This window comes from Ostrinia furnacalis, unplaced genomic scaffold (genome assembly GCF_004193835.3).
Source record: "Ostrinia furnacalis isolate ACB-3 unplaced genomic scaffold, ASM419383v2 OfSCF6933, whole genome shotgun sequence".
NCBI lineage: Eukaryota > Metazoa > Arthropoda > Insecta > Lepidoptera > Crambidae > Ostrinia > Ostrinia furnacalis.
The window spans coordinates 1-23,919 of NW_021137172.1; the positions used below are offsets into that span (position 1 = coordinate 1).

At 48.2% G+C, this 23,919-nt stretch overlaps 1 protein-coding gene across 1 annotated transcript; it reads left to right on the forward strand.

Annotated features, from left to right (window-relative positions):
* Positions 1-2,606: 2,606 nt before the first annotated feature.
* LOC114362994 (maternal effect protein staufen-like) lies at positions 2,607-22,089 on the forward strand (the record flags this gene model as incomplete). The annotated part of the gene is given in 16 exon segments (XM_028318577.1): positions 2,607-2,944; positions 3,508-3,640; positions 5,035-5,246; positions 5,542-5,643; positions 6,143-6,269; positions 7,607-7,755; positions 12,199-12,227; positions 13,247-13,415; positions 14,226-14,384; positions 15,362-15,562; positions 17,301-17,532; positions 18,293-18,420; positions 18,867-19,040; positions 19,094-19,219; positions 20,128-20,359; positions 21,962-22,089. Coding segments are annotated over 16 exon segments (2,463 nt in total), but the record flags the coding sequence as incomplete, so codon positions are not given.
* Positions 22,090-23,919: the final 1,830 nt, after the last annotated feature.

Below are 23,919 nucleotides of genomic sequence, written 5' to 3' on the forward strand. Positions count from 1 at the left end.
GTTAACTCTGATTTTTTAGCATTATACGACCGTGGTTTATAATAATAAATTCTATAAAATCACAATGATATCAGTATTTACCTCTTTGATTTCCTGACGGTTTACGGTTTAAGAACTTTATTTCTCATAAGAATTAACAATAATTAACTTACTGAGAAACATTTCAATTTAAATTATTTAAACATAATGAGTGTTTAAACTTGTTCCTGACTTGTTTAGATTTACAAAAACTAAATATTTATTATTAACTTTTAGATAATAATGTGAATGGCGCTTACGATGTTTAGTTACGAGCTCTTTGATGGACACAGATATTTAATTTTTCCATCCCGCATCATAAAAACTAAAAGGTCAAAAGTAAAATTTAAATAGTAAATATTTTTCATAAACAAACTTTTGATGCTGTAAAAAGAATAAACTAAAACATAAATTCTTTCAAACCCATCAACTTATTACTTTACTCAATTTAAAGATTAAAAATTTGTCGCGGGATTTACTAGTGTAAAAAATACATTAATTACGTAACTTGACTTTGCTAAAAGTCTGATCTGAGAAAAAATCAAATAGGTAAATTATACATTATTTCTTTATTATTATGTATGATGTACTGTCTTAGGTACGATACAACTACGGATTAAGATCGTTTAGTCGACGCAGCGTTGAATTATACAGATAAATGCAGTTTGCGCACTCACTACGCGACGTCAAGCAATAAAAACCTATAATTCGAACGCCAACTTTTTGCTACAACGCTCTTAATAACCCAGTTGTTAGTAGCACCTTCCTGTAAATTTTATAATTATATGGCTGTCCAACGAGGCAAAAATGGGAACTAATAGTTCAGTATTGATAGTAGCGCCTTCCTGACAATGCCATAGCTGGGACGGCTCAGTTTTGGACAACTTTTATACGAATTATTGATAAATTCAATTTTTTAAATAACATTTAAACCTTTTTTAATTAAAACAATTTGAAAAAAATCACTTTTAGCGTTCCTTTTACGGTATCATCGATTTATTTATTATTATTTTTAATCACTATTTAAGACTTATCCTGCTAGTTTCGTTTCTCATTTTATACCTTATATTATTCCTATTTATACGTAATATAATATATCAAAAACCTACCAATGTACATCTCTTTATTTTTTTGGTTATTCTCCTTTTTTTTTTTTGATGCGAGCGGTGATGGTCGACAACATGACCGCTTGGCCCTACGGAACGGATTTTCGAATTTTCGCTCGCTGGGGCCATGGGGGTCAATGATGTCCGACGCTTAATAATTCGATGTAGAGACTCAAAAACAACTATATGTTAATAAAATCCTTTATTTATGTTTATAATGTAACCATTTAACAAAAAAAAACAATCGACGAAAATTGAAAAAAATTGAAATTTTTACTTGGCCTGGTAGGAAAGTGCAGTGTCGGACAACATTGACCGCGTTGGCGTTCAATGTGTTAAATGAGAAATTAATGGACTTTACGATTAACATCTCTAATTCTATGTAATTAACAATTAATTATTAACAATAATATTTTTATAATTGAAATAATCACTGAACTTGCAAGGAAAGTTAGTTTTTGCTTTCTCTTCAAATTGTAATTTTATTGTGTACTTTATTAACCTCAAACTTAAACCGTGTAAGTTTTAAAATTGTCTTACTCATTGTAGCAGTTAGTAGCTCATCACGACCATCTAGTCTCCTAAAAAATTACTGTATTATGTACTTTAAATTCATTATGTCTGAGACTTAAAATGCAATAATTCAATATTTTACAACTTTCTATAGTCCATCTACTAAATGTGGAAAACATTCATAAGCTAGTTTTTGCTTGCATAATTGATTTGTGTTAAGCACCGCTAGAAAGTTTTTATTCAATTAACTATAAATTTAGCTAAAGATCTAGTTTTTTAATCAAATAATTCAGCAATCAAGGTGATCAAATAGCATGATAAGAATACTGAAAGAGCCCTCAAAGCAAGATTCCACAAGTTAAGGCCACATTATTTTATTGTACTCTTTCTTCATGGTCAGTCACCATACAAATATTGTGATTTATGGACAGGGAGACATGTCACCATTCTGTGGTCACATTGAACATTGATATATCACCTTGATGTATTTGGTAACTAAGAATTAAGTGTTTTTTCAGTATTCTATTATGTTCTCTTATTAATGATCATCGCTAAATCAAAAACGAGTCGGAGGAGGTGGGCATTATTAACAATACATTATTATTAAATAGGTTTCTTATATTTCAAATTAGCTTTGCTTTCGGCGTGAATCTCACCAGCAGCTTGACCCCTAAAGTGGTAGCTAAGCCGTAAATCTAGGATCGCATTGATTAAGATCACAGTAGGTTCATAATTCACGTCACTTAGCAATAATAATAGCTGTACAGTAATCTCGGTTCATTCAAACATTGGCACTGTTTAATAAAATATTTTATGCAGCCCATTGAGTGGTCAGCCATTCATATGCAAATATTGTGTAATTTGTTGATACGTCGAGGGTTCTTTTGCGGCGCTCTTTGTCGCGAAAACTGGTCATGTAGTGACAAAGGACCATTTATGACCGACGTCTCTATTGAGCGGTAATGAATGCGAGGCCTCGGGTTTTGCACAGACTAATATATCAAAGCCGTTGGCGCGGAGCAGTTGCAATAACACCGTCTCGTAGGCAGGATGTCGCAGAGTGTGGGGTGACGTGAGAGAGAGTGCAGCGGAGGATGTGAGTGTTGAATATTGGTGTATAGTGGGTTTGTGATTGAAGGGTGGCGATGGGTCCGTCGCAGCCGGGCGCCGGGATGGCGGGTCATGGCCAGGCCATGGGCGGCATGGGCGCCATGGGCGTCCCGCACCATGGGCCCGGCCAGCGCCCGCCGCACCCTATCAGACCGATGCCGCACCATCCACAGGCTCAACACCACTCTGTGCCACCAGTAAGTTCTTATAGGTTTTTTTGGTTGCGAACAAAAAACTCAATCTGTTCTACAGAAATTGGAAACAGTCAGTTTCAAGTTATTCCTGTTATAAACTCATCTAGCCATAGTTATCAATATTGCATAGATAGGCTAAATATAAGTGAATCCCTTTGTCAACTTTCACAGAAAATCGAAGCAGAAGAGATTCTTTCATTTCATTTCAAACTTTGAAGCCTTGGGGCCATAATATTTTTTTCGGTATGTTGCAAGGGCCATAACAATTTTTTTTTCTGCCCACCTATACAAACATAGGCTTAGTCTTAAGCTGTCGCGAGCCGGATTGATGGCAGTGGCGGGCCGGATATGGCCCGCGCGGGCCGTAGTTTGGAAACCCCTGCTCTAAACCCATTCTTGAACCCGTTATTTCACTGAAAGATACTGCTATACTAGAGGCCTAATTAGGCCTCAAGGATGCAGTTTAGCAATAAGGATCCAAACCACACCATATTACATACAACTGCGTCCATTTACACACGTCAATTCACTGGAAGACTAAACTGTACCAAACATGTGGTTCGCAGCAGATGAAGCCAATGCGGCGGCCTTACAACATGGGCGGCGCGTACGGACCGGGAGCGCCCGGCGTCATGCCGCCGCCCTATGCCCAGCCGCAGCGGCAGCCGCAACCGCCGGCGGTACAACCCTCACACACAGGTATTCACTAAACATCTTCAGTGCTTTTGTGAAAAATATTATTGGCCGGTAGCTAATTGCTCATAAGATAAATAAAATAAATAAAAAGCTTTTACTTCCACAAGCATTTTGGTTACAATAAATTTAAGTTAATAAGAAATATTTGTTTGTTCATTCTTGTGGTACCCTGTATGGGCAAAAGCCTTCTCCATCCCGCCCCATTTCTTCCTGTCCTGGGCTAGGTCGAGCCAATTTTCAGCCGCTTCTCTCATTATTTCATCAGCCCACCTTTTTGTATCGCTCATAAGATAGGCCCCCTTAATTGATATTTTTATTGTCCGTGGTGTATACCTTTTCTTAAGGTTATTAAACCTTTGTTTGTCACCTGTCATCTGCTTTGCAATGGAGGGAAGTCGAACTTTAATTTGGAACTCGATTGGAAAGCTGCATATTTTATGGACCCATCAGGAAGTAGCAGTTTTATCAGTCAATTTTATGATAAAAAAAGAAATTATAATATCTAATTGATATAATTTGCATACATTTCGTTGTTCATATTTACGAGTTTATATTTAATTTAAAAAAAATACCAATTTGGTCAGTCCGTTTTAATTATTGCTGTATTTTGTACAAAATGAACAGTTGATGATGAACTTTCAATGAAATGAAAGTATTTATTATTAGGTATGAGCAGATCGTCCTCGCCGATCTTGGCCGCGCAGAAAAAACTCATGTCAGACTTCGGTCAGTTGCGTGCGTCTATTTTTGGATTACTTGTATTTTGCTAGCTTTTTGGGTATACTTTTATCATGCAGTTTAGTGGTATTTGCTGTGTTTTAAGCTAAAAGTTAGTTTTTTTTGTATTCAGAGCATTAAAGGCACATAACGGTGAATTAACAAAGAACTAAGATTGATACATAAATGATCTAGGGCTATAGACGTATCATCACCACCGTAGTTGATAGCATAATATCATGTATAATGTATTATTTATTAGCCTCGGTTATACTTGTGTGTAGATCTATACATTTTGTGCTAAATTTGAAATACTAGTTGGTTTGTAATTGTGTAAAAAGTAGTTGTGTAAAATTTTAATTCTATTTATTTTCGTGATCAGCCAAAATATCTTTTATTTATTACTCGTTTTATTTTCGTCTTCACGATTATCAGCAGTAAGGACGTAGTACATTTATCAACATGGAAATGGATTGTAAACGTATCAACTCGAGGCGATCAGAACTCTTTATATTGAACTCCATACTGCAACTCAAACTTATCCGCGCGATTGACAACACGCGAAAGACGATTACAGCTCGCGATAGGCGATACGGTGTTGATCCCTTTCCAAGTTGATACGTCTCTATGAGCTTTAATCAGCTGCCAACAGCACGCTCTAATTTGAACCTTATTCCCAGTAGTGTCGACACAGTCTAGCACCGCGCCGAGCGCAGCCAGCGTGGCAGAAGCTGCGGACAGCGCGAAGGCGGCGCCCGCGCCCGCGGCAGACAAGCCCGGGGACGAGCGCGCGGCGCCGGGCGACAATGAGGCCTCTCGCCCGGCGCCCCCGGCCAACAGTAAAGAGAAGACTCCTATGTGCCTGGTCAACGAGCTGGCCAGGTACAATAAGGTGCGTACCCGCGTCCCCAGACCCGGGACACAGTGAAAGAGAAATCCGCACGATATTAAATACACTCTAATTGTACATTATCAAGACGACTGCTCGCCAACCAATGACAGCACTGCGTTCAATTACAGGTGGCGCTAGTTTTCGTAAATCTTTCACAGTCGCGTTGTAATTTTAAAATAAGCAACGATTGCTAAGATTCGTTATAACCCCGCTGATTAAAAATTAAGAAAAAATAGAAATAGAATTTAGAAGATTTGTTACATCATTATTTGACAGTAACTTATTTTGTTTACAGATTAAGCATCAATACCGCCTCACATCAGAAACTGGACCCGCTCACAAAAAAGTATTCACAGTAACACTCCGATTGGGTGATACTGAGGAATACACTGCTGAGGTAAGTCTGCCTACATTCTTTGCAGTTAAGCTACGGTCTCTTATTAAACATTGTACGCGGCGTATGACGTCAGCATCAAACGTTTCTATCGACGCCACCACACGCCGACGTCAACGTCTGAAAGAGAGTACATTTCCTTAATAAGCATTGTGACGCTGCACTACGCGCGTTTACCTACGGCGTAAAGAGGAGACCACGATCTTTATTTCATTTAGGACAAAAAATAGTTGTTTAATAAAGATTACAATTCAAACCTTGTTTAAGTTAATACGATTATAGTCAAGTTTAAGTAATTATTACACAACCAACACCGTAATTCACAAGAAAACTGTAAAAGTATGCGCGCCGCGATACGCTTCCACCGCGCGCTTTTATCGATTTTACGCGATAAGTCCATACATACATTTGTCGCCTAAAATCATCGGTAAGATAAGATTTAGCATGTTTAGGTCTTTTCTCAGTGATCAGAAATTGTAATTTCCTCATTATTTGGTTGCAGGGATCGTCAATAAAACGCGCCCAGCACGCGGCGGCGAGCGCGGCGCTGACGGCGACCAGCTTCCCGCCGCCGCCGCCGCGCGCGCCCGCCGCGCACGCCTCCGCGCACCCGCACCACCGCCACTCAGGTCAGTGGCCACGCTGAATGAGGGCTATCGTTTTTATACTTAACAGTTGGCACCCCTGGCGATTGACAGGACCTTACTCTACAGTGGCGTCATCTTAATGAGTGCAAATGCGATAGTCCTCCTACCACTTTCGCACTCACCAGCTGGCGCCACTGTCTTCGCTACTAGCAAGTGACAGGACCTTACTCTACAGTGGCGCCAACTGGTGAGCGCTAAAACGATAGCCCCCATTGGGCTCTAACGCATCGCACTAGGGTGCGTGCGTACGCGTCTGCGCATTCGCACCACCGCCACTTAGGTCATTGGCCACGCAGAAGTGAACCTTTATGCGACGTAATAGGGTGCGCTGACGGCGACCAGCTTCCCTCCGCCGCCGCCGCGCGCGCCCGCCGCCCACGCCTCCGTGCACCCGCATCATCGGCACTCAGGTCAGTAGCCACGCTGAAGTGAACCTTAAAGTAAGGCAATAAGGTTGCACCGTAGCACCGCCACTCAGGTCAGTGCCACGCTGAAGTGAATCTTAATGCGGCGCAATAGGGCGCTCTGACGGCGACCAGTTTCCCGCCGCCGCCGCCGCGCGCGCCCGCCGCGCACGCCTCCGCGCACCCGCACCATCGGCACTCAGGTCAGTGGCCACGGAGAAGTAGACCTTAAGGCGACGCAATAGGGTACATTAGCACGCATCTGCTCCGCGTACTGAAATCAGTGAACCCGCCGAACTGAACTCTATCGCGTAATAGGGTGCACACGCCTTCGCGCATCCGCACCACCGCCACTCAGGTCAGTGGCCACGCTAAAGTGAACCTTAATGCGACGCAATAAGGCTCGCTGACGGCGACCAGCTTCCCGCCGCCATCGCCGCGCACGCCTCCGCGCACCCGCACCACCGCCACTCAGGTCAGTGGCCACGGAGAACTGGACTCTAATGCAATCTAATAGGGCACACCCGTACGCAACCGCTCTATCGGCACTCGGGTCAATGGCTACGCCAAACTGGACGCCGTAACGCAGCACACTTCAGGGCTACTGCTGTTAATTTTTCTTGTCTAACTCTTGCTGATTTATAGTGAAGTAGGGGTGAGCGAAGCCAGTAAAATAAAATTATTCCACTAGCGCTTTACAAACACGTCTCCTGCAATGTCATTTAGCACACTTTTAGGACTTACTACTCCTGACGCCGCTACCGCGCCGCCGCCGCGCCGTCGCCGCGCCTTTGCACTATTCATACACACCGAGTAAAACCGCCGCCGCGCCGCCACCGCGCCATCAAAGCATTATTTCGCCAGCTTTAAAGTGAAAGTGTATTAGTGCAGCGTTGATCATGTGTCAATTCGCAGGTGCAGTGATGCCGACGGTGGAGCTGAACGCGCTGGCCATGAAGCTGTGCCAGCCCGCCGTGTACACGTCCATCCCGCCCGTGTGCGCCGGCGTGCGCGCCGCCCGCCCCCGCCCGCCGCCGCCCTACCGCTTCCCGCTCGCGCCCGTGGCCGTGGGGTGAGTGCCGTGCTCTCTACACACGCGGCCGTGAAGCTGTGCCAGCCCGCCTGTACACGTCCATCCCGCCCGTGTGCGCCGGCGTGCGCGCCGCCCGCCCCCGCCCGCCGCCGCCCTACCGCTTCCCGCTCGCGCCCGTGGCCGTGGGGTGAGTGCCGTGCTCTCTACACACGCGGCCGTGAAGCTGTGCCAGCCCGCCTGTACACGTCCATCCCGCCCGTGTGCGCCGGCGTGCGCGCCGCCCGCCCCCGCCCGCCGCCGCCCTACCGCTTCCCGCTCGCGCCCGTGGCCGTGGGGTGAGTGCCGTGCTCTCTACACACGCGGCCGTGAAGCTGTGCCAGCCCGCCTGTACACGTCCATCCCGCCCGTGTGCGCCGGCGTGCGCGCCGCCCGCCCCCGCCCGCCGCCGCCCTACCGCTTCCCGCTCGCGCCCGTGGCCGTGGGGTGAGTGCCGTGCTCTCTACACACGCGGCCGTGAAGNGGTATTGTTTGTTTACACATATAATGTCACTATTTTGTTGCAATTTCTTACAAAACTTGAGCGCAAAAAGTAAATCTAGTATGAAAATCATCAAACTTTTAATGCTCGTAACTCGGTTCAGACTGAGTTTAGAGGTATACATGTTGTAGTAAGTTTGGTTTATTACACTATTTAATAATCAAAAAATAAGGTTTGGTCGATGGCCGCGCGAAAAAAAAAAGACGCCAATTTCCGGCATTGTCTTTTGTAACAGAACTGTACGACCTTCAAGTAAAAGAAGGCTTGAGACTTGCCAATAAGTTAACTTTCAGAAATATAATTTTCATGAAACAAAAAATGAAAGTTAAATTAGCCGTACAATTGTTATCGGAGTCTGTTGCCACAGCCATAGAATATTGCCAAAACTTTTTGAATTTACGCCAATTTCAGAACTCAGAAGCCACTGTTAGATTCATACGTATGGTTAACGAATTATTTGATATTTTTAATTCACGGAATTTCCTTTCATACGGTTATATCGTCAGAATTATCATTTTTAATTATTGACTTACTCTTAATAATTAGAAATCAGAAAGTTTATATGGATGTCTTGATGTTTGTTGCTCTTTCAATTAAATCAGTTAAATCATTTAAATCTTCTGAGTTTTATTTTTATTTTCCACTCTCCCATATACGGATTGTATATGGACATTCTATCCTATTTTAGTTCCATTAATATTACTACTGTTAGGTGTTAATTAATATAAATCGATATCGATATTCATGTGAAAAGTAACGACATACATCACTAGCATGCACACATATTTATATTTACACACACAAATGACATCTCATTTTTGGTTTCGTTTGACAGCTCGTGATTGTTGCTCTATTCCGAAGGAATATTAACTTTATGGGCGGTGTAAGGTCGCTCCACCCACAAGGTAGACCGACGACCTCATAAAGGTAGCGGGAAGGCGCTGGTTAATAAAACATTGGCGTGTGTGCATCTCTGTTTCAAAATGTACTTATGGCCCTGCCTGCCTCGAGTCTTTGCGTCGAATATAAGCAATGAGACGCAGACGCGTGACTCAGTAAGCCTATGCATGCCATAAATAGGATACTTTTCAACCTTAGAGCGCTTTCACATTAGGGCGTTAGAAGCGCGACAGCAGCGCGGCAGCGGGGTTTTTATAACGTGAAGGCATGCATCCGCTGTCACATAGTATGAAATTATCGGCAGCGCGTTTATCGCGCGTTTGTCGCGCTGCTAAAGTCGCCTAAATGTGAAAGCGCTCTTAGCAAGTAGATCATTTTTCAGTGGTAAGAAATTATAATTTCCTCATTATTTGGTTGCAGGGATCGTCAATAAAACGCGCCCAGCACGCGGCGGCGAGCGCGGCGCTGACGGCGACCAGCTTCCCGCCGCCGCCGCCGCGCGCGCCCGCCGCGCACGCCTCCGCGCACCCGCACCACCGCCACTCAGGTCAGTGGCACGCAGAAGTAGACCTTAAGGCGACGTAATAGAGTGCACTGCAGCACCGCCACTCAGGTCGGTGGCCACGCTGAAGTGAACCTTAACGCGATGCAATAAGGTTGCGCCCGCCGCGCACGCCTCCGCGCATCCGCACCACCGCCACTCAGGTCAATGGCCACGCTGAAGTGAACCTTAAGGCGACGTAATAGAGTGCACTGCAGTGTCGGCACTCACATCAGTGGTCGCGCTGACGGCGACCAGCTTCCCGCCGCCGCCGCCGCGCGCGCCCGCCGCGGACGCCTCCGCGCACCCGCATCATCGGCACTCAGGTCAGTGGCCAGGCTGAAGTGAATCTTAATGCGACGCAATAGGGCACATTAGCACGCGTCTGCTCTATGCGTACTCAGGTCAGTGAACCCGCCGAACTGAACTCTATCGCAGCATAATAGGGCGCGCACCCGCACTAAAACCTGGTCCGTGAGCACGTAGAATTCCGTCCAATGACCCCAAGCTGCCCATCCTTGTCGCTCGCACGTAATTATGTTGCTGTCGCCCTCGCACACTCACTGCGGGCGCGCGTCGCACAGTCGCGACAGCAATATAATTAAGCGCGAGCGATAAGGATGGGTAGCTTGGGGTCATTGGACGGGATTCTACGTGCTCACGGACCAGGCTTTACCACCACTCAGGTCAGTCATAGAGAACTGCACCTTAAGGCGGCGCACTGAAGTGAACCTTAACGCGGCGGCGAACGCGGCGCTGACGGCGACCAGCTTCCCGCCGCCGCCGCCGCGCGCGCCCGCCGCGCACGCCTCCGCGCACCCGCACCACCGGCACTCAGGTCAGTGGCACGCAGAAGTGAACCTTAACGTGACGCAATAGGGTACATTAGCACGCATCTGCTCTATGCGTACTCAGGTCTGTGAACCCGCCGAACTGAACTCTACCGCGGCGTAATAGGTCGCGCACCCGCTCTACCACCACTCAGGTCAGCCATAGAGAACTGCACCTTAAGGCGGCGCACTGAAGTGAACCTTAACTCGACGCAATAGAGCGCTCTGACGGCGACCAGCTTCCCGCCGCGCACGCCTCCGCGCACCCGCATCATCGGCACTCAGGTCAGTGGCCACGGGGAACTGGACTCTAACGTGATGCAAAAAGGCGCATTCAGGAAGTGGTCACGCTGAATTGGGCTCTAACGCATCGCACTAGGGTGCGCACGCGTCTGCGCATTCGCACCACCGCCGCTTAGGTCATTGGCCACGCAGAAGTGAACCTTTATGCGACGTAATAGGGCGCGCTGACGGCGACCAGCTTCCCGCCGCCGCCGCCGCGCGCGCCCGCCGCGCACGCCTCCGCGCACCCGCATCATCGCCACTCAGGTCAGTGGCACGCAGAAGTGAACCTTAAGGCGACACATTAGAGTGCACTGCAGCGTCGGCACTCGGGTTAGTGGCCATGCTGAAGGGAACCTTAAAGCGATCCAATAAGGGTGCGCCCGCTGCCCACGCCGCCGCGTACCCGCACCACCGCCACTCAGGTCAATGGCCACGCTGAAGTGAACCTTAACGCGACGCATTAGAGTGCACTGCAGCATCGGCGCTCGGGTCAGTGGTCATGCTGAAGTGAACCTTAATGCGACGCAATAAGGCTCGCTGACGGCGACAGCTTCCCGCCGCCGCCGCGCAAGCCTCCGCGCACCCGCATCATCGGCACTCAGGTCAGTGGCGCGCAGAAGTGAACCTTAACGCTATGTAATAAGGGTGCGCCCGCCGCGGACGACTCCGCGCATCCATATCATCGGCACTCAGGTCAGTAGCCACGCTGAAGTGAATCTTAATGCGGCGCAATAGGGCGCGCTGACGGCGACCAGCTTCCCGCCGCCGCCGCCGCGCGCGCGCATCATCGCCACTCAGGTCAGTGGCCACGCTGAAGTGAACCTTAATGCGGTACAATTAGGCGATCCAACACTACTGGCACTCACGTCAGTGGCCCCGTAGAACTGAATCATAATGCGACGCAATAGGGTGCGCCTGCCGCGCACCCGCCCCATCAGCACTCGGGGTCAATGGCCACGCCAAACTTGACGCCCTAAAGCAGCGTACGCGTAATAGAGGGCGCCCACGACGAATGGTCACCTAACGTCAGGGCTACTGCTGTTAATCTCTTAGAACTCCGTAGGCTGCTTTCCAGTGGAGTAGGGGTGAGCGAAGCCAGTAAAGTTATTCCACTGGTTCTTTACAAACACGTCTCCCGCAATGCCATTTAGAAAACCGTGACGGAAAAGCAGCTTTAGCGCTCCTGCACACGACGCCGCGCCTTTGCACTGTTCATACGCACCGAGTAAAACCGCCGCCGCGCCGCCACCGCGCCATCAAAGCATTATTTCGCCAGCTTTAAAGTGAAAGTGTATTAGTGCAGCGTTGATCATGTGTCAATTCGCAGGTGCAGTGATGCCGACGGTGGAGCTGAACGCGCTGGCCATGAAGCTGTGCCAGCCCGCCGTGTACACGTCCATCCCGCCCGTGTGCGCCGGCGTGCGCGCCGCCCGCCCCCGCCCGCCGCCGCCCTACCGCTTCCCGCTCGCGCCCGTGGCCGTGGGGTGAGTGCCGTGCTCTCTACACACGCGGCCGTGAAGCTGTGCCAGCCCGCCGTGTACATCCCGAGAGGCCACATAAACTAGCATAACTTTTAGCGTAATAATGGTAGTAATAGCAGGCCTGTTCATCTCCGCGAATTTACATCGAAAACAAAACACGCACGATGGCCCACCTACAGGATACTATTCGACAAGGCCTCACATACGAGCGAACATTGACTCACGCACGCGTATTCTTGTGTATGATGGAAGAAAATAAAGAAAATGGTGTACTAAATACTGTGCAGTATTTTACTGCCTAAATAATTATAAAAACACAGAATGTACTTTTTAAGTTGTTAATATTATTCATGATAATTCATGCTAAATCATGTATTTCCTCCGCCATTTTCCGCAGTTTGGCACCTCACGTCACATCATTTTACCGAAGTCAGCCCTATAGCTTCGGCGCAGTGCCGATCACTGACGTTTGTCAACAAAATGGTGCTTGACTCTTGAGACAGGCTAAATAACACTATATTGTTAATGACATTGAGCATACAATTTTTTAAATACCTTCGCGAAGTAAAACTTCTGTACGTAGTACTTATTATTATTATGTGGTAATAGTCAGTGATATTTTTCAGTACCCCGTCAATAATAATAACGATCTACGACAGTAAACCTTGGCACCCGAAACTGTTGTCGTAATATTGTTCGAGTTAACGACCATTACAAATGCCTTAACATGCCCATAATACATTGCCTTTAAGACTTGCTTGCAGTCGACGAAGCACATGATGTCGTGCCCTGCGTGCCCAAACAACTGCACGCAGGAAGATTTAATGAAGGCTACTGACAACGCCACTCTTGTGGCGGAGTTTTGGGCTGACGCTGTGTAGGTTTGTTGTCGACACGACAAGAAGAAGACTTGCTTATTTAAAATATACCTTATTTCCTCCCTACAGCGCACCAGTCGGCGTGGCAGGCGTAGGCGTGGGCGGGCCGCTTCTCTACCGCGTGCGCGTCAGCGTCGGCGGCCGCGCCTGGCTCGGCGAGGGCGCCACACCACAAGCTGCTAGACACGACGCCGCAGCTCGAGCTTTACACGATCTGAGGCCCTCGCCCGGATCACAGGTGGCTGCTGCTACGGCGACACCCGGGACCGCTGCTACGACCAACGGCACTGCTACGACCGCTACAGCGCAGACGGATGGAGAAAATGGTGAGTGAACACGTTAAAAGCTAGCTCTCTACGATCGTGCTACGATGCCGCCGCTCGAGCGTTACACGACCTACGGCCCTCGCCTAGATCACAGGCGGCTGCTGCTACGGCGACACCCGGCGCTGCTGCTACGACCAACGGCACTGCTACGACAACTACAGCGCAGACGGAAGGAGAAAATGGTGAGTGAACGAACACGTTAGAAGCTGGTCGTCTAAGCATGTGCTATGATGCCGCCGCTTGAGCTCGCGACCTGCGGCCCTCGCCAGGGTCACAAGCCGCCGCTGCGCTGCTGCTACGACCAACGGCACTGCTACGACCACTACAGCGCAGACGAAAGGAGAAAATGGTAAGTGACTATACGTTAGAAAGCTAGCCCTCTACGCACGTGCTATGATGCCGCCGCCCACGCCTTACATGACCTGCAGCCCTCGCCTGGATCACAAGTCGCTGCTGCTACGGCGACACCCGGGGCTGCTGCTACGACCAACGGCATTGCTACGACCACTACAGCGCAGACGGAAGGAGAAAATGGTGAGTAAACACGTTCGTAGTTTTGTGTGATTTCCTAGTTCAAAAGCAAATGCCGCTACAACTGCTTGGGGATACAGCAGTAGTGCTACGACGACTATTTGGGCCTGTGTTGGCTGTAGCTAGCTGAGTAATACTGCACTGCTACGAATAATAATAGTGCTACGGCTACTCATACATCTCTATTCAAGTTACTAAAATGAAATGAATCTTCCCCAGGCGACGCGAGCGCCGACATCCTGAACTCGGAGGTGAAGTCGCCGGTGTCGCTGGTGCACGAGCTGGCGCTCAAGCGGAACCTCTCCGTGCAGTTCACCGTCAAGTCCGAGCGCGGCCCGCCGCACATGCGGGTAAATGATACAATAATGAAAAATATTTTTCGTTCGTTCGTTTCAGCCGAAAGACGTCCACTGCTGGAGAAAGGCCTCCCCTAAGGATTTCCACAAAGGTGCCTGGATGCGAGCGGCGCAGGATCGGTCTTTGCGGAAAAATATTTTACTTCAGAAAAATTGTGAGCAAATTAGGATATAATAGGACGTCCACTGGTCTAGGTCTAGGCCTCCCTCAATAATTTCTATAATGACTGGTTGGCCGCAACTAACCAGTGACCTGCATCCAGCGCCTTCCTACTTTATGAGGTCGTCATTCCACCTTGTGTTGTCACTCTGTTTACAATTTAGGTATTTACATCTATGATAGTTGTCAATGTATGAATAATTTTAATTTTACGTATTAAATTTGTAAATTAAATTAACTAAAACCAGGCCTGTTCATCTCCGTGAGTTTACATCAAAAACAAAACACGCACGATTGCCCCCTACAGGAGTACTATTCGACAAGGCCTCACATACGAGCGAACTTTGACTCACGCACGCGTATTCTTGTGTATGATGGAAAAAAAATAAAGAAAATGGTGTTCTAAATACTGTGTATGTAGTATTTAACTGCCTAAATAATTATAAAAACACAGAATGTACTTTTTTAAGTTGCCTGAAGACACTGAGAGGTAAATAAGTAGTTAATATTATTCATGATAATTCATGCTAAGTCATGTATTTCTTCCGCCATTTTCTGCAGTTTGGCACCTCACGTCACATCATTTTACCGAAGTCAGCCCTATAGCTTCGGCGCAGTACCGATCACTGACGTTTGTCAACAAAACTTTTGACAAACTTGCTTGACTCTTGAGACAAGCTAAATTACACCATATTGTTAATGACATTGAGCATACATTTTTTTAAATACCTTCGCGAAGTAAAACTTCTGTACGTAGTACTTATTATTATTCTGTGCTAAAACTAACAAAAATTCTCGTTGCTGTTTTCAGGTGTTCGTAACGGCGTGCACAGTGGGCGACATCGAGACTGAAGGCGAGGGTAACGGCAAGAAGGTGTCCAAGCGGCGCGCCGCCGAGCGAATGTTGGACGAGATGCGGCGCCGCTGGCCGCCCGCGCTGCTGCGCCCGCGCCCGCCGCACGACAAGCGCCGCCACCAGCCCGCCAAGAAGAAACCCAGGAACCTCATCAAGGTATGTGATACACGCATCTTTAGACGCACTGTAATATAGCGACATCGAGAGAGACTGAGGGCGAGGGCAACGGAAAGAAAGTGTCCAAGCGGCGCGACGCCGGCCGAACGAAAGACGAGACGAGACTCGACAAGCGCCGTCACCAGCCCGCCAAGAAGAAACCCAGGAACCTCATCAAGGTGCGAGATGTGCTTCTTTTGTCATTTGACGCATAGCAACGTAGAGACTAAGAGCTAGGGTAACGGCAAGAAAGTGTCCAAGCGGCGCGCCGCCGAGCGCCAAGAAGAAACCCAGGAACCTCATCAAGGTACGAGACACAAGTCGTGCTTCTTTTGTCATTTGACGCATAGCGACATAGAGACTTGAGGGCGAGGGTAACGGCAAGAAAGTGTCCAAGTGGCGCGCCGCCGAGCGCCAAGAAGAAACCCAGGAACCTCATCAAGGTACGAGGCACGAGCGTCATTTGTCATTGACGCTCTGTAAGGCTGATTTCAGAGTCAATCGTTTGACCGGCGCCGGTCACACGCGCGCGCTTACAATTACACTAGGTAGTATTTGCGTTTCATAGACACGCCCTTCAAACGCGCCTTTCGTGAGACGCGTGCTGTCCGGCCGGCGCCGGCGAAGAAAGAAACGCGCGATATCAAGACTCGTTTGACAGCGGTCCACCGGTCATGCGCGCGCTTTTGAGACGCACCGGCCGACGGCGCGTGCCGCCAGCGTTACTCTGAAACCAGCCTAACATAGCGACATTGAGACGGAGAGCGACGCCATCAGCCCTCCAAGAAAAAACCCAGGAATCCCATCANCCCCATCGAGGTACGTGATAAGAGCGTCTTTTGTCCTTTGACGCACTGTAATATAGCCACATAGACTGAAGGCGAGGGTGACGGCAAGAAGGTGTCCAAGCGGCGCGCCGCCGAGCGAATGTTGGACGAGATGCGGCGCCGCTGGCCGCCCGCGCTGCTGCGCCCGCGCCCGCCGCACGACAAGCGCCGCCACCAGCCCGCCAAGAAGAAACCCAGGAACCTCATCAAGGTACACATGAAACTGTACGCTACACATAAACCTAGGGACCTCATCAAGGTACGTGATACGAGCGTCTTTTGTCATTTACGCACTGTAACATAGTCGACATCGCGACCACGAAACGCGCCAAGAAAAAACTTAGGAACCTCATCAAGGTACGAGGCACGAGCGTCTTTTGTCATTGACGCACTGTAAGGCTGATTTCAGAGTCAAGCGTTTGACCGGCGCCGGTCACACGCGCTCGCTTACAATTACACTAGGTAGTATTTGCGTTTCATAGACACGCCCTTCAAACGCGCCGTTCGTGAGACCCGCGCTGTCCGGCCGGCGCCGGCGAAGCGCGCACATCGCAAAGAAACGCGCGATATCAAGACTCGTTTCACAGCGGTCCACCGGTCGTGCGCGCGCTTTTGAGACGCACTAGCCGACTCTGAAACCAGCCTAACATAGCGACATTGAGACGGAGAGCGACGTCACCAGCCCTCCAAAAAAAACCTAAGAACCCCATCGAGGTACGTGATGCGAGCATCTTTTGTCATTGACGCACTGTAACATAGGGACATCGAGACGGAAAGTCTGCCCTCTCTACATCTTCCGGATTTGTTATAACTTTGCGCATGACCTCAATTACAGGTATACACAGCATTCCTTTTTGCAATAATCTATTTCAAGTGAAGAAGATCTGAGTTTTTTATATCTTCGCCCACAGGAAGGCGGCGTAACAGCCTGCGCTACCAACGGCTGCGCGGGCGCCGACAACCCGATATCCCGGCTCGCCGTCGCCCGCCACGCCGTCCGCGCGCGCTCGCCGCAGTACCGCGTGCTAGAGGAGCGCGGGCAAGCGCGCCGGCGGGAATTCCTGGTGCAGTGCGACGCGCCGCCGCACTCCGCTACCGGGCTGGGACCCAACAAGAAGGCGGCCAAGCGACGCGCCGCGCACAGTAAGTTAACCTCCCGTCTACGGTTCTGGTACACTTGCGCGAAAAGCCATTTGCGCGCATGGTAACTTCCGCGAAAAGATATGAGCGCGAAAGACATGCGAAATGCAAATGGCTTTTCGCGCATGTGTCCCGATACGTACGTCTACACGACGTGCGCGCGCGCTCGCCGCAGTACCGCGTGCTAGAGGAGCGCGGGCAAGCGCGCCGGCGGGAATTCCTGGTGCAGTGTGACGCGCCGCCGCATTCTGCTACTGGGCTGGGACCCAACAAGAAGGCTGCTAAGCGACGCGCCGCGCACAGTAAGTTATTGACACTTGCGCGAAAAGACGAGCGCTTATTTGTCTCGGTATAACGTGTTACGAGACTATTTCGTCCTTCTATCGATAACAAGAACTAGACATAATCATCATCATCATCATCAACAACCCTTTATAGTCCACTGCTGGACTATGAGCACTATAATCCCGCTTGGCAGGCGGGTTGGAGATCGCAGTTTAAAAGATTTATGTTTTTTAGAGAGCGCTGCTGCCCGTTCTCTGTTTGATGTGTAGTCTCTAAGTCGCCTCTTACGACACCCGCGGGAAGAGTAGTGGTTGGTGACAAATGTATTCTACTCTGCCGTCACCACACGGCTAGACATAATATTCATATCATAAGTCCAATGATCGCCATTTTATTTCCCAAGTATAAGCTATACGGTGTCGGTCTGCTACCTAATTTTCTTAAGTTTGTCATAGTAAATACTAATGTTGAATTTTAGATGTCTTACTAGCGATGGAGATGAGCACCAACGCGACAGACGTGGCGGCGGTGGCGGCCGCCAACAGCGCCGAGGCCAACGGCGCCGGCGACGCGCCCAGCGTCAGCCAGGGGGACAGTAAACGAAAGGTGGGTGTTTTCTTGAGCTATCTCTATTTAGTTATTTAATTTTTAGCTGTAAGAGTCACATCTTATCGTGGGTTCAATTCCCGCCTTAGGCAGTTCAAGGATTTTTCAAGTTATTTAAAAAACTATCTCTATATTTTTTTTAATTATATGACCACGTTGATCATGATGAAGTCGGGCTAATACAGATATTTTTTTTTATGCATAATAAGGCAGGTATTTGACCACAATCGCACCTGATGTTAAGTGGGATGCAGTCTAGGATGGTACATATCTGCCCTGTAAGTGCCTATTCACTCTCGCCTTGAAAAGGCCCGTATTATAGTTTTCGGGAAAGACAGCAGCAGGCAACGAATTCCAGTCCCTAGCTGTTCGGGCTGTTCTACAGGGTGANTCCCATCAAGGTACGTGACACGAGCGTCTTTTGTCATTGACGCACTATAACATAGGGACATGAGACGGAAGGCGAGGGCAACGGCAAGAAGGTGTCCAAGCGGCGCGCCGCCGAGCGAATGCTGGACGAGATGCGGCGCCGCTGGCCGCCCGCGCTGCTGCGCCCGCGCCCGCCGCACGACAAGCGCCGCCACCAGCCCGCCAAGAAGAAACCCAGGAACCTCATCAAGGTATGTGATACACGCATCTTTAGACGCACTGTAATATAGCGACATCGAGAGAGACTGAGGGCGAGGGCAACGGAAAGAAAGTGTCCAAGCGGCGCGACGCCGGCCGAACGAAAGACGAGACGAGACTCGACAAGCGCCGTCACCAGCCCGCCAAGAAGAAACCCAGGAACCTCATCAAGGTACGAGACATGTGCTTCTTCTTCTTGTAGCTTCGTAGCACTGTCCCGACACGCGATACTACACTAAACCCAGGAACCTCATCAACGTACGTGACGCGAGTGTCTTTTGTCATTGACGCACTGTAACATAGCGACATGGAGACGGAGACCGCCGCCTCCAGCCCGAGAAGTATCCAAGCGAAGCGCCGCCAAGCGCTGCCACCAGCCCGCCAAGAAGAAACCTAGGAACCTCATCAAGGTACGTGATACGAGCGTCTTTTCTCATTTGACGCACTGTAATATAGCGACATCGAGACGGAGAGCACCGCCATCATGGCAGCCCGCCAAGAATAAACCCAGGAACCTCATCAAGATACGCACGACACATTACACACATACAAACCTAGGAACCTTATCAAGGTATGAGTGATGTGCTAAGAAGCTATTAAACTTGTAGCTTGGAAGCACTGTCCCGACCCGCGACACTACACTAAGTTATGATTGAATCAAGTTATGCGTGATGTGTTTCTGAGCACTGTCCGACATGCAACACTACACGTATAAACCCAAGAATCTCATCAAGATGCGCGCGAGTCGTGCTTCTTTTGTCTTTCGTGACGCAGAATTTTTTGAGCTTCGTATAGCACTGGGCAATACGTAGCACCTTTCCACTTAACGCTACGCTTCATCCTGCTACGCTGCCAATTTGTAAGCATAACATAAAGTGCGAAGTGGTTCTGCTTTGCACTATGAGGAGTCGATTCTTAACTTTGAACTCATATATTGCGGGTCCAATGACAACTTTCCCCTGAGACAAACTTGGCATTCACCGGTTGAGTTTGCTACACAGAAATAGTGCTGCCATTTCTATGGTGGCAGAGGTGATAACACTTTATACATGCTCATCAAAGTTTACGTCTTGTCTGCAGGAAGGCGGCGTAACAGCCTGCGCTACAAACGGCTGCGCGGGCGCCGACAACCCGATATCCCGGCTCGCCGTCGCCCGCCACGCCGTGCGCGCGCGCTCGCCGCAGTACCGCGTGCTAGAGGAGCGCGGGCAAGCGCGCCGGCGGGAATTCCTGGTGCAGTGTGACGCGCCGCCGCATTCTGCTACTGGGCTGGGACCCAACAAGAAGGCTGCTAAGCGACGCGCCGCGCACAGTAAGTTAACCCCATCTACGGTTCTGGTATACATGCGCGAAAAGCCATTTGCGCGCATGGAAACTTCCGCGAAAAGATATGAGCGCGAAAGACATGCGAAATGCAAATGGCTTTTCGCGCATGTGTCCCGATACGTACGTCTACACGCCGTGCGCGCGCGCTCGCCGCCGCACTCGGCTACAGGGCTGGGACCCAACAAGAAGGCGGCTAAGCGACGCGCCGCGCACAGTAAGTTATTACCACAGAATGACGTACTACGTACAGAGAGTTCTCTTCGCGAAGGCATTTAAAAAATGTCTACTCAATTTCGTCAACGATATGGTGTAATTTAGCGCGTCTCGGAGTCGAGCACCGTTTCGTTTACATGCGTCATTGATCGGTAATGTGCCGATCCGATAGGACGGTGAAAAATACGCGCGCGTACGTCACTCACTATTCGCTCGTGAATTCCTTGTGGATTATACCCGCCGACGGGTTCGCCGCGCGTGTTTTGTTTTCGATGCCTACTCGGGGAGATGAACAGGCCTGTTAATACCAATGGCTGCGCGGGCGCTGACAACCCTATATCCGTCTACACGCGTCCGCGCGCGCTCGCCGCAGTACCGCGTGCTAGAGGAGCGCGGGCAAGCGCGCCGGCGGGAGTTCCTGGTGCAGTGCGACGCGCCGCCGCACTCCGCTACTGGGCTGGGACCCAACAAGAAGGCGGCTAAACGACGCGCCGCGCACAGTAAGTTATTCCCACAGAATGACGTACTACGTACAGAAAGTTTTCTTCGCGAAGGCATTTAAAAAAAATTTCTACTTAATTTCTTCAACAATATGGTGTAATTTAGCTCGTCTCGGAGACTAGCACCGTTTCGTTTACATGCGTCAGTGATCGGTAATGTGCCGATCCGCGCGCATACGTCACTCGCTCGTGAATTTCTTGTGGATTATACCCGCCGACGGGTTCGCCGCGCGTGTTTTGTTTCGATGCCTACTCGGGGAGATGAACAGACGCGCCGCGCATAGTAAGTTATTGACAACGGCTGCGCGGGCGCCGACAACCCGATCTCCCGTGTACGATTCTGGTACACTTGGGCGAAGACACAAACGCAAAAAGCCATTTGTGCGCATGTACACTTGCGCGAAAAGACGAGCGCTTATTTGTCTCGGTATAACGTGTTACGAGACTATTTCGTCCTTCTGTCGATAACAAGAGCTAGACATAATCATCATCATCATCATCATCAACAACCCTTTATAGTCCACTGCTGGACTATGAGCTTCCTCCACTATAGTGGAGGGTTTTGCCATAATCCCCAATCCCGCTTGGCAGGCGGGTTGGAGATCGCAGTTAAAAGATTGATGTTTTTCAGAGAGCGCTGCTGCCCGTTCTCTGTTTGATGTGTAGTCCCTAAGTCGCCTCTTACGACATCCGCAGGCAGAGTAGGTGTTAGTGACAAATGTATTCTACTCTGCCGTCACCACACGGCTAGACAAAACATTCATATCAAAAGTCCAATGATCGCCATTGTATTTCCCAAGTATAAGCTATAGGGTGTCGGTCTGCTGCCTAATTTTCTTAAGTTTGTCATAGTAAATACTAATGTTGAATTTTAGATGTCTTACTAGCGATGGAGATGAGTACCAACGCGACGGACGTGGCGGCGGTGGCGGCCGCCAACAGCGCCGAGGCCAACGGCGCCGGCGACGCGCCCAGCGTCAGCCAGGGGGACAGTAAACGAAAGGTAATTGATGCGTTTTATTTATTTTTTTATGTTTAGTCATATCGCTAAGAGAAGCCTTGGTCTGGCAGGCTTTATCATCATCATAACAAGTAGGCCATTTTATAAATACGCAAAACGCAATTAACTCCCATTTTTTTGTCTAAAATCATCGATAGATCATGCCACACATTTTAGCCTGGCTGGTAACGTAGTCTATTGATAAGATAAGATAACAAAAGGTTTATTTGACACTAAAAGAAAATTAAAAAACAGAACAGAGCAGGAGCAGCATGACCCTCTGAAGGAAACCTCAGAGGACATGATACGCGATTTTGTTGATGTGGTTAATTCGAGTTCTAGATTTACATAAGAATACTTTATTCAGTATAAAAAATACAGTACATAACATTAAATTAGAAGCTATGTTGAAGAGGCGTCCGCTCAGCAATATTCGCGACATAACAAGCGCCATGTCGAAAAGCTGGTTTTCAGCGGGAACCAACACGATGAGAATTGTGGATTGCGCGCCCTCTTGACCGAGACCTACGAATAAGACTACTTTTTGAATCTACTAACTAGTGTGCATTACAAAAAGAGGGAGACAACGAGCGTGTGCAAAGAAGGTAGAAATTAAAAGCAAAGCACATACGTAGATTTTAACGATTTAGGCGGCCAAAACCCAGTTTTCCAAAATCAATCTATTGAAAAATAAACCATGTACGCGGGTAGTACACACTTCCAGGAATACCATGGTACCTTTTTCAATGTTCAACGAGCGCAAATCTACCCTCTAGAGTAGTCTGAATGCGATAGTTCGCTTAAGGCGATTACTGTCCTCANCAAATAAAAACCAACTCCAAAACAAATTATCAAACCGTAGGCTGCCGGTTTGATAATTTGTTTTGGAGTTGGTTTTTATTTTTAGTGAAAATTAATTTATTTTATGCTTTTGTTGTTGTTGACCCTGTTGTTGCTACTGAAAGTCAACATTGAGACCATATTTTTTATGTTAAGTGCTGTTATCTATACATATGAAAAAAAGGGTCTTGACAGACAGACGGACGAATAACAGAGTAATCTTATAAGGGTTAAATAATTAGTTGTTTTATTTTGAGGTTCGGAACCCAAAAAATATATGCGCGTTGACTTAGGAACCTGATCTGTTTTTTCGTTGGTTACTATGAACCTTATTTTTATAGTTATTTTATGATTTTTGAATGCATCGAAACTTTTAAATGGAGAATAAAATTGGCCTATTGAAAGTCCCCGTATGGGAAATATTTTGTCAAAATGACAATTTTATTCTTGAGATAAAAGCTCAGATAAAAGATGATAAGTATGCAATAATACGTAATTCAAAGTCTTTATTTCACGCATATATACCGACATAAATAACGACATCTGATTGAGTTTATGAAAATGCATCGAAAAAATGGTTTTGTGTCCAAAATTTTTGACTTTATCGATCGATATCTCGATAACGATGCATGATACGCTAAAAATGGTTCGGGCGTTATTGTAGAGCACAAAGAAAGCTACAAAAAGTGTCCTACAAAAATTTTCGAGTCTCATCGGATAGCCGAGTTATTGCCGAAAAACAAATTTTACCCCTTTTTTCAACATGGCGGCGAAAGCTCCTAGGAAAGCTTGGTTGACAATCTCAAGTTAAGCTTTTCTAGGTATCCCCTACAACATATTAAAAAATTAGAAGCGCAAATTCATTTTCTTTTTTGAATGTACGTAATGACTGGACTATAACTAATTTCAAGCAAAAAATATTTTTGGCCGCCTAAATCATTGAAATCTACCTATGTGCAAAGGAAGATAATATCGTTTGTATATATAAGACTA